The 11402-nt window shown below is 45.2% G+C and overlaps 1 protein-coding gene across 1 annotated transcript; it reads left to right on the plus strand.

Annotated features, from left to right (window-relative positions):
- Positions 1-3962: 3962 nt before the first annotated feature.
- On the plus strand, positions 3963-7051 carry GDF5 (growth differentiation factor 5). The gene is made up of 2 exons (XM_009938607.2): positions 3963-4596; positions 6183-7051. Exons 1-2 carry the CDS (start codon positions 3963-3965, stop codon positions 7049-7051), a joined length of 1503 nt encoding a protein of 500 aa, XP_009936909.1.
- Positions 7052-11402: the final 4351 nt, after the last annotated feature.

Genomic DNA, 11402 nt, shown 5'->3' on the forward strand with positions numbered 1-11402 from the left:
TGCTTGCACGAGGTCTCCTGAGATTCTCTCTTGTTCTGCCTCTTCATACTGGTTCTGAGACTACTCAAAGCCAGGACAACTGGCTTTCCATTGATTCCAGGGTACACCCGAAAATGCTGTTTCCTTTTCCATGCCGTGCCTGGTGTTCTAGCCCTGCCACCTACGCATCGTTGCAGCAGACAGGCACTGTTAGTGCTGGTGTTCTTGAGACAGGGCGTGCAGTGGACAGTACCTCTGGGCTTCTCTGTAGGCTTGTCCCATCTGTAGCTCACTACTCTTCGGAGGCATAGCCAAGTCACTTGAGAACCAATGACACAATTCTTTCTTTGGACTTCTGATTTTTTATTTATCATAGGCGATGAAATTCCTGATAGATCACTAGAATAAAGATTTCCATGTGCAGCTCAAACTGCAAGTTTGCAGCAGCGAACAGATTCTGGCTCTTGGCATCACATACCCAGCGGAGCCCCCTTGGAGCCATGCTGGGGTGACCAGCTGTGTGTGGTCCATTGCAGAGTCCTTGGCTCTGGGGGCAAGCCCGGCATTTTCTGCTTGGCTCAGCCCCTGCCTGTGTTCCGCAGCATCCCCTGACAGACCAAGCAGGTGATCTGAGCTTTTCTGAGAAGGACCCTGCTGTTGCCTGCGGCAACCCTGGGTAGGCCTTCAGCTGGCTGGAGTTCAGTGGCAGTGCTGCGTCCGACTGACAAACATCTCCAGGCGGCAATATGATCACAAGGTGTGTGCTTCAGGGAGCACACCGGGTGTTATGTGTGCCTGTGCCCAAGCATTAAAGAACAGTATAGACAGAAGCCTGCACCCTGGAAGGGGCCGGTGCGCTGTGGCTCCGGCGTCTACCCCACTGTCACCTGGAGCATGCAAATGTATTGACTTGGGTACAGCCTTTTGTCCTCAGGGAATGGCGACATTTTCAACACTGTGAAATGTTCCTTCGGCTCCCCAGAGCCATTGCTTCCTCTAGCCCGCTCTGGATGTCCAGAGGGACTCACTGAAATTGTCCATTGAGAAGGTGACACAGCTCATGTAGACATAGTCTCAGGATCTGGAGAACGGGAGGCAAAGCCCTTCCAGGGACCAGGGGCCCAGGGAGTCACAGAATCACAGGATCCCAGCATGGCAGGGGTTGGAAGGGCCCTCTGTGGGTCACCCAGTCCAACCCCCTGCCCAAGCAGGGTCACCCAGAGTAGGCTGCACAGCACCGCGTCCAGGCGGGGCTGGAATATCTCCAGAGAAGGAGACTCCACAGCCTCCCTGGGCAGCCTGGGCCAGGGCTCCGTCACCCTCAGAGGGAAGAAGTTCTTCCTCATGTTCAGACGGAACTTCCTGACTGTGAAAAGTCGTCCCTTTTCAAATTCCTACACACACTGTGTGAGGAGCTGCCTTTACAGAATGGGCCAAGAAGGACAAGTGGGCTGGATGAACCAAGCCACTCGAGTGGTACACGGAAACTTGGCCAGTGGAGAGAAGTAACAGGCTTTGAATATCTCTTCCACCATGTCCTATATCTGATCTAAAGCCGCACCGGAGTGAGGGTTTCCATCTACGTATCGAAGACACCAGTTGAGTTTGAGCTTAGCCAGCTGGAATAACCCCGCAGTGGTGTAGGGCCATAACAGGACACCCAAGTCTGTGGGTCTTATTCAAGGCCAGTGTTCCACTCTGGGGGCCATGGGGTTCACTGCACTCTGTACAGCAACCCGGCACCCATGGTTCCAAGCACCCAAAGCAGAGTGCCTCAAGAGTGCCTCTTCTAAAGAGACAGACTAGCTTGCACGGCTTGCTTTGCTTGCTTTTGCTCTTTTTTTTTTTTTTGTCCAGGCCTGTCCAGTCCACTAAGATATATTAATTGTTTGAACATATGATTGATCGTGCCTTTAATCTGATTTACTAAGAGACAAGGCCCACGTAGTCACATTGTCTTAACCTCCTGCTCTTTCGTGTCATGTCTTAAAACATTTGTAATTCTGTTTGCAAATCTCAGCTAAGTTTGACAAAGCAATAGAGCTCTTAAAGATACTAGATTCTTACAGGTGTTGTGAAAATTGGAAGCTGGATAGATTAAAAGTGGGAAGTCAATATTTAGCTGTTTTTTTGGCCTACTGGCAAGCTAATCGATACCCCCATGGCGCAGAACCAGGCCCAACACACTGCCTCCTGCCCGGCAGGAAGGTGGGCAATACTGGAAGGATAAAAGGATGGCGTGGTTGGGAGGGGATGGGGACAGCATGGAGTGACTGCTGGGGAATAGTTTTGTCGGAAGTAACTCAGCGAAAAGCTGCTTTGTTTTGATGGGGAATAACAAAACTGCATCAGAGGAAGGGCCATTAGGTCAAAATCAGGAGAGTGGGTTTTTGGGTCTACCTTATTTGTGACACCTGTGAAATCACTGAACTCTTCTGTCGTTCAGTTCCTCCATCAAAACAAGGTAAAGCATTCAGAGTTCCTCATGTAGAAAGGGCTGCAGGTTGTTATTTGTGAAAGTAGTGTGGTGTTTCTGGTACTGGTCAGGGTGGGAAATGCTACAGCATGCACAAATCAAGCTAAAAGTGTTGTACCTTTTCCCTTTCTTCTTGCCTCAGAAATAAAAACAACTGAGGAAGGACTGGGCTTAGCGTCAGTGCAAGATGAGAGAAGGGTCCCATTAATCCCTGTTCAATCCAGCCCAGTGCCTCATTTCCCGAAGGCTCATTTAGAACAACAACAGTTCGTTTTCTGCAACTTATGAAAGACACGCTTGCTGCACGCTCCCTTTTGTGCAGCTGAAAGCAGCAGGATAGCCTTGCCCTGTAGGTAATGCTGGTTTCCAGCTACCAGCCTTCCGATGGCCGTGGGGTGGGCAGCTCTCGGAAATGTTGTGTCCCGTTTTAGAACAAAGGCTGGCGTTCAGCAGCCTGCGGAGGGAAGGCGGCTTTCGGGGTGTCCCCAGCTCCCCGGGCAGCTCGGCCGGCAGAGGCCGGCTGCCTGCAGGGAGCACTGCTGCCCCGCCGCCCACCCCGCGGGGCATCCATCGCAATAAATGCGCAAAAATACACCGACGGCAGGCCTGGTGGCGTGGTGTTTGTGAAAAATTAAACTTCACCCTCGTGAAGCGCCTGCATTGCCAGCTCAGCCCTGCAGTCACCAAGGACAAAGTGAAGCCACTGTTACAGCTCTCTGGAAAAACAACTAAATGAATTATACTCAGATATTTTAATGTATGTGTCCAGTGGACTGTATGACAGGTCTCGGTTGTTGATCTTGCAGTTTGTCCCATTTAAACGTGAAGTTCATCGCAGGCTAAGGTAGAGGTCGTATTGCCACTTGAAAAGGCATCCTCTGGAGTTTTGAGCCTGTGGAGCTGTTTCACATGAGGCAGAGTATGACTCATGCTAATGAAAAGGGTAAAGAAGATTTTTTTAAAGAAATATATCGCAGTTAAATTAGTTTAGACAGCATGACATCAGAGAGTAATTAAATAGGTTTGTTGGAATTCCGTTTCCAATTCCTGAGTTCAGGTTTGTAAAAGATTTCTGAGCACCTGCAGGTCTCTGTGTGTGAAATATTTTCACTGGAAAGGATTCAAAACTTTAAAAAAACCTTTTAACACAGAGGCAGCATTACGCCATTCTTCCTTCTTGGAAAAAAAACCCCTTGGATTTAAACAGGACTCCTTCAACTTTTCAGTCAGTTTTACAGAAGAAAACGAGGTGGTAAACTTTCTCTTTTCAAGAACAAGTTCTTTATAGCTGCTAACTGAAGTCAGGGGAGATCGTATCTGAGTACATGAGCATTTCCACTATGGGACTGGATACAAGTATTGAACAACGAGATTTGAAATGTTTTAATCTCAAACGAAAACCATTTTTGCTGACTTTGGTTTTTAATTTCTTTCATGTTTTCTTCTGCCAAGCTGGAGGAACCTTTTCTGATTTTTCCTTTAGTGGCATTCAGAGGAAGACCAGAGGATGAAAATCCTGCATTTTCTCACTTTACTGCTTTGGCATTTGACTTGGCTGTCTCTGGATCTAGTTCCTGGAGCGCTGAGTAATTCTGAAGCAGGCCAGAGTAATCCAGGATCTAAACTAGGTTTTTTAAAAGCAGAAGGAAAAGAGAGGAATCCCTCAGCACGGGCAGGTACACTGAGGACTGCAAGCCATGGATATAGTACTGGGACCTCAAAGGCTAGAACTAAAAGCAGTGCCGTTCAGGCTGGAGCTCTGCTGGCCAAGAACGATGAATCAAAGAAGGTTCTCTCAAGAACAGCAGCCACGGAGGGCAAGGTAGGACATCTCCCCAGCAGACCTTCCGGAGTAAGGACAGTGACTCCAAAGGTTCAGAATCTTAGCAGCAAGGTGGCTTTGAAAAAAACTGGCACAAGCAGTACTGACACTGATTCTTTCAAAACCAAAAAGGCGAAAGAGCCTGTAACCCAGAAGGAAACTAAGGAAACTTTCAGACATCCCCCTATAACGCCACATGAATACATGCTCTCTTTGTATAGGACTCTCTCAGATGCAGAAAGAAAAGGTGTTAATGGAAGTGTAAAACTGGAGGCTGGACTTGCCAATACAATAACCAGCTTTATAGACAAAGGACAAGGTAAGAAGCTCGTGTGTGCGTGTGTGTGTGTGTGTGTGGACAGAGAGAGATGTCTGAGTGTGTTTATACACGTAGAGAGTATTAGAAAGTAATCATACTTTGTTGAAGTCAAATAGCTCTTTTTAATGTAAATGAAAACGTACAACTTTTTGCTGCAGATTTTGTCCTCCTGTGTATCGTGGAAAATTCATTTAGAGGCAGAACTAGGTGGTTGTGTGGCAGCCAAACAAAACATTTATAAAATATTTTAGACGCATATTGTTGAAAAGCAATCAGTCTTTGCATGCTTAGGTGTTTAAAAACCTTTTAAATTTTTGTCTTATTTTCTTTCCATAAGTAGCTCCTGGAAAGTGCTAACATTAGATTTTTTTGTAAAGTATGTCTAACAACACACGATATGCTAAGAACAGGGCTATTCCATCAAATAACCAGTTTCAGTATCAGAGGGTCAGCTTGATTTGTTCAAGGTAGAATTGTGAGGAACTACACTGTAGACCCAGGAGTCGTTATAGCGTAGGGTGGGTGTATCTGTACTAGCTGGAAGCTCATGCTCTCAGGTTCCACCAGCCTTCTGTCCGCAGAAGCCCACAGCTAAGCACAGACTAGCGAGAGTAAATAACTTCTGGGACTCCAGCACTTGCAGTTCAACATTCTGGTTCCAAGCTTTTTTTGGAAATTTGGACTAGTGTCTGCCTTCACACGAGAAATAACCCGGCTCCCAGAGAATGATGTTCACCTTACTGCTCTGGTTGGAGAGCCCCATGTTGCTTCCAGTGACGTTAGTAAGAGTTTTGTCACATACTTAAGGAAGCAACACAGGCTACAGCTGATAAGGTAATGGTGATGGAAGGCTCAGCCGGGACTGGATTTGTTTGCCATTTCGTTATGAATAGCTTGGCTTCTTGGAAGGGATGATTCACTGCTCACAAGTGCTGCATTGAGGTTCTCAGCTCGCCACTGGAAGGCATCGCCAAAATGTTGGTTTAGCTTTATTCCTTGTTAGTGCTGCTCGTGAGCTTAACCAAGCAAACGTAGCGTCAGGTTAAAGGGAGGCATGTTTTTCTGCGCAATCTGAAAAAGCTGTGAATCATGTGGAGTTAAGTTAATAAGGCAATTATCCTTGTGTCTGGCAGTTCCTGGGGGATGTTGGTTTTAAAGGACTAATTCACTATTGTATCGTCCAAGGGTAAATTTGCTCATGTTTGGAGCCAGCATGAGGCCTGGGCACTGCTGAAGCTCTGTTTCGGTAATTTAAGTAGGACACAAGTGGTGAATAGGCCCTGTGAGTACTCAGCCTTGAAAAAGGACTATTTTTCAATTGGCTAATTGCTACTTTGAAGCTAGAAAATGCCCGCCAGTGAAAGAAATGTGATTTCTACAAGGCAAACTCAGAAACTCATTTCCCTGTTGAGTCACTGAGTTCTTGTGGGTCTCTGCACGGAGCTGATCCCTTAGACAAAAATTACTCTTTCTGTTTGGTGGCCTAATTAAGGAAACTTTTAGGCTTTGGGAAGATCATTAAGAATTGAATAACTGATATTGATCTGTGCTTGATATACATTTAAAAATGTGTGTGCTTTTTTTAGACGAGCGAGCGCCAACTATACGAAAACAAAAATACATTTTTGACATCACTGCCTTAGAAAAAGATGGTTTGCTGGGAGCAGAGCTTCGAATATTGAGGAAAAAGCCTTCTGATTCGTGGAAGTCTCATTCTTCTGGAAAAACTTCCCAAGTGAAATTATTTAGTTGCTCCACAAACAGACAAGCAGCAACACTCCTGGACTCTCGTACTGTCAGTATCACAGATACACCAAAGTGGGAAGTGTTTGACATCTGGAAACTTTTCAGGAACTTCAAAAACTTGGTTAACTTATGTTTTGAACTGGAAACTTTTGACAGGGGGAGAGCTGTTGATCTCAGGAGTGTGGGATTTAATAGAACAGGAAGACAGGTCAATGAAAAGGCTCTCTTCTTGGTATTTGGGAGGACAAAAAAAAGAGACTTATTCTTCAATGAAATCAAAGCTAGGTCTGGCCAAGATGACAAAACTGTTTATGAGTACTTATTCAATCAGAGGCGGAAGAGAAGAGCTCCTCTAGCAACACGGCAAGGGAAGAGGCCCACTAAGAATCTGAAGGCAAGGTGCAGCAGAAAAGCCCTCCATGTGAATTTTAAGGATATGGGCTGGGATGACTGGATAATCGCCCCTCTAGAATACGAAGCGTATCACTGCGAAGGGCTTTGTGAATTCCCCCTTCGATCCCACCTGGAGCCCACCAATCACGCAGTTATCCAAACATTAATGAACTCGATGGACCCAGAATCGACACCCCCGACTTGCTGTGTCCCAACCAGGCTGAGTCCTATTAGCATTCTTTTCATTGATTCTGCAAACAACGTGGTCTACAAGCAGTATGAGGACATGGTGGTGGAGTCGTGTGGTTGTAGGTAGCAGAACAGTTGCTCATGTGAATATGTTATGCAAGGAAATATGACACATTGAACATAACCTCTCCTCAAACAAGGTTAACTAGATTTCTGGCTTCTAGGGTAAGTGCGTTTACAAGGATGCAACAATAAATCCAGTGCTTCTTTATGTCTCTCCACCGTGGGCCTATTTCAGTAGCATTCGGATGCTGTCATGCAGCCTGATAGAAGGCCTTGTGCTGGCAGCAAGAGACTGGCTCTAACTGAAGTCCGTGATAGAGAATATTATACCTCCACACCTCGAGATCGCCTGCTTTTAGCCTTGAGGCAGTGGGTAAAGACGGTATCGGTGAGCTGTGGATATGACCTGTTTGAGCCTTTGAACAATGTTCTTGAGGCTGAATTTATGTCTGAGTCCCATGTGCTTTGTGCATTAAGAAATGTAAGAAAAGAGTCCTGATGTCTAGAAGGGAAAGTTGTGTTGTGGTATGCTCCCATCTTGGTGTAAATAGTTCCACTGTAATATGATTTCTTTCTGATTAGCTCTTGAAACTATGCATATATAAAAAAGGAGTCATTAAATATAACATGTTGATTTAGTTTTAAGTTTTATGTGGAGATAGGTGATGCAGGAGGTATTTGCTTCCATGTAGGTTTTCCTCCAAGCTACATATCTTTCTTAAGTATCCACCTTTCCATTATTATGTAGCAAGATATATTACTCTGTATAAGGTCCAAGTTGTTCTCAAATGCTCATGGTAAAAGTGTTCAATTATGGCATAAGATGTAATAAATTATTGACACAGTGCTACAATGTGTCTAGCTGTCCAACGCTGCATAATTATAATGCTATTAAGAAATTGTTTTTAATGTTTTTGTACAATAAATACAAGGGACTTTTCAGTGCAGCAGAATACCAGCAGTATGCAAAACATGTCCATGTATGTTGCTTGCCTCTAACTCTGCTGCCACAGAGAGAAACCGTGGAAACGGAAGAAAGACCTGCAAGTATGGCGTGGTTTGATCTGGTGGGGAATGACACTGTCACTTGATGTATCTGGGGCAAAAAGGAGGTATGCAGATGACTGCAAAAGAGCTCAGGTATCCTTTTATTCCACCCTCCAAGGGCTGCGTGTTTGCATATCCCCTTTCTCTATTCTAGACATGGCTTATAAATTTATTGTGGGATTACTCTGTGTGTGTTTTCACCTACAAAACTAGGTACCAGATGTTCAACTGTAGACGGATCTGAAAGGCCATAAGAACCATCAGAAGTTATTGAAGCAGCTTATCAATCCTATAAAATATAAATGCTAAGGTTTCATATTGTTCCATCACAGTTTACACCATCAAGTCACACGGCTGCCTGGATCTGAACTCTCCTCCGCACAGCATCACTGGTGTGGGTAACGGCAGGGAGCTGAGTATGGCCCCTGAGGTCCCTCTGGTCAGTATCCCAAACTGGATGTGCTGTGTAGCTCACACTAGCAGCAAACTGTCCTGAATTCCTGCTCAATAGCCATAGGGGAACGGTGACAAAGAGCTCTGCCCTTGCTCCTGCACTCTCTAGGCACCTGAGCCTTTAACCAGCTCAAAATAGCTGGTGAAGTGGCCTTGCTGCCAGACACACGGCGTTCCCCTGTGCAGGCAGACCTGTCGCGTGCCATAACCTACAGCAGGGCGGTACAGAAAAGGCACTGCAGGGAGCCTTCATGTGCATGATCTGTCTGTAATAGCACTGTGGTTTCTACCTGCAGGAACTGATACTGCTTGGTGCAGGCCATGCGATAACACAAAACAAGGTGGGTCAGAATGCTGTACTAGACAGGAGGGCGAATTGCTAACTAGCAGGTTAACAGGCTTGTAGAATGGCGAGCACTTCAAGCTACTTCGTAACATGTGCATGAGAAATTCTGGCATCTTAGGGATCTGTTCTGTGGGCCAGGGCTGTCCCCAGGGCTCCTCTGTCTCCCTTCTGGACTCTTGGTGTGTGCGCTTCCCAGGTCCTGCTCTTCCTCGTCCTGATGGAGTTGTAGGCCAGGACCAACAGTTACCATCCCCTGCGCTAACTGCTGATCACCAGCTAGTCTCATATGACTCTCAAAACAACAAAGAGGTCTTAATTCTAAACTTTACTACAAGCTTATTTAGATACGGTTTACCATTGCTACAATAGGAGAGAAGACATTCTCCTGCCAAGTCCACAGCCAAGAGGGCACCTCAGATTTCTTCTGCCCGTTCCGTTCAAGCAGTTCCTTTGCTCCTGGCTGTTTTCTAGGTGACTGGCTTGCAGCTTTTAAGGATCCTTTCTCTAGCACTGGCCACAGCTCCCTTCTGGAGAGGTTGGCTAGATGACCACGAGGAAGGGTCATCTCCTTCCTTCCTTGCGTGAAAGAGTGCTGCTCCCCGTGTGCAAGCCTGTTTGCACATTCCCAGTGAAATCCCTGTTCCCACACATGACAGACACAGCTGTGCCGTGCCATTTATTAACCACACAGGCACATTCCTCAATGGTCCAGGGTGATCAGTTTAAAATAGCAATCACTGCCTATTTAAATTCACTTGAAGCAAATGTAAGTTGTCTTAACAAACAAGTTAACTCCTGGGATTATAACTGCCTGCAAAGGGCAGTTTGCTGCAGTTCCAGCTGGATTCCTGAGATGCTGCAGCAGCTTTGGAGGAAGGTAACGTTGGTGTTACACGCAACGCATGACCGTTTGGAAATCTGAGGAGGAAAATCGCTGTACCCTTCACACTACAGAGCTGTTGATCAGCCTGAGGATCCTGGTGAGGCTGGTCAAGATAGAAGGTTTAAAAAACCTCATAGGTATCTGTCTGAGATTCCTCTTTCCTGTCCTTTTATGAATTTCTCAATACATGAATAAAGGAAGATAAAGATTCTGGTAAATGGGAATTAAGCTGAGTATGTATCAGCATCTGAGTGGGAAAAAAATGCTAAGATTTTGCAATTATCCCAAAAAAAACAGTATGAACTGAGGAGAAATTGAAAGAAATACTGACATACTTAAAGTCTGAAAAACCCACACTTTGGTAATGGTTCAAAAAACCAAATTCTACTAGGTAGTAGTTATACCTTGAAGGGAAAAGAAAAAAAAACACCACTGGTAGGTCTTTAATACCAGTTTAAACAAATTTGAAACTACAGACACTAAAATGCTAGAATTATCATGGATCATTACTGCATCAGAATTGCCAGATATTGGGTTTGGCCTAAACAGAAGCAATTTCAGACCAAGTGTTCAGGTTAGGAGGTAACATGACATTCGCTTGGCTTCGCTGGTAGCTCAAATGTGGTGACATCCACAAGGGACGGTCCTGGCACTGCTCACGTTGGTCCAGCTCAAAGTGAGGAGTTCGTAATGGTGGGCAGAGTAGGTGGCACGATTAGGGTCATTTTTTCACTTTTAGCTCTCAGACTGAATATCCTCGGTTTATAACACTGGCTATAAACCAGCGCTGTGATGTCCAGAGTATCCTTTTGCATTTATGTTACTGAAATTGTTTGATAACTCTGGGAATTCCAGTTCAACGCTGTTTTATTCTGGAGTGGTCTACTGACTTTCACCATGGTGTAAATGTATACTAGCCTATGGGTGCTTTATTGGTGTATTGTTTGAGTCATTGAGATCATCTGCCACAGACATCTGTCTTCGTAATTAATTATAAGATACTTACTAAATGGTTATGATCACCTAAATCTACGGTGTGGAATGGAGGGACCTCTTTCACAGTGCTTCTCAAAGCAGTTTCTGTTATTCCTAATTCAACTAAAATTTCAATAGTAACAAAAAGATGCTGCCACGGTGAGCTGTGATTTTTTTTCTGAATTCCACATATCTATTCAACTTCTGCTCACAAACCACTGCAAATCTTGTCAAGACTTCACATGGAAATCTGCAGTTTTGGTTATCTGGCCTGAGAACAGAAACACATATCGAAAATTCCCCAGCTATGTGAATGGTGGCCATTACAAGCATTCGTTATCACTGATAGGCACAAAAGCACAGCTGAGGTGGACTTCACTCAACCCTCGTTCCTCTCTGAAACCAGAGGCTTTGGGACAGGGCACAGTCTGCGGCTGACGCACAGCAAAGAAATGGGAAAGGAACAGAGGACCTTGAAATTGCCGAAGTTTGGCACTACTTTCTTTAGCCTGGTCATTATATAATGTGCAAAGATAGACACCCTAAATTATTGTTACGGCTTCTTCCCATGGGTGAGCTGGTGTTAGCAACTGGATGGTAGAAACGTGCAGAAACCTGAGCTGTAAAGCAATACAGGTTAAAAGTTCAGCTTTCCACCTTTACGATGGCAGGTTTCACTCTCTCACTGAGAATGCCTCATTTGTATTTACT

The sequence above is a fragment of the Opisthocomus hoazin genome, chromosome 18 (genome assembly GCF_030867145.1).
Source record: "Opisthocomus hoazin isolate bOpiHoa1 chromosome 18, bOpiHoa1.hap1, whole genome shotgun sequence".
Classification (NCBI taxonomy): domain Eukaryota; kingdom Metazoa; phylum Chordata; class Aves; order Opisthocomiformes; family Opisthocomidae; genus Opisthocomus; species Opisthocomus hoazin.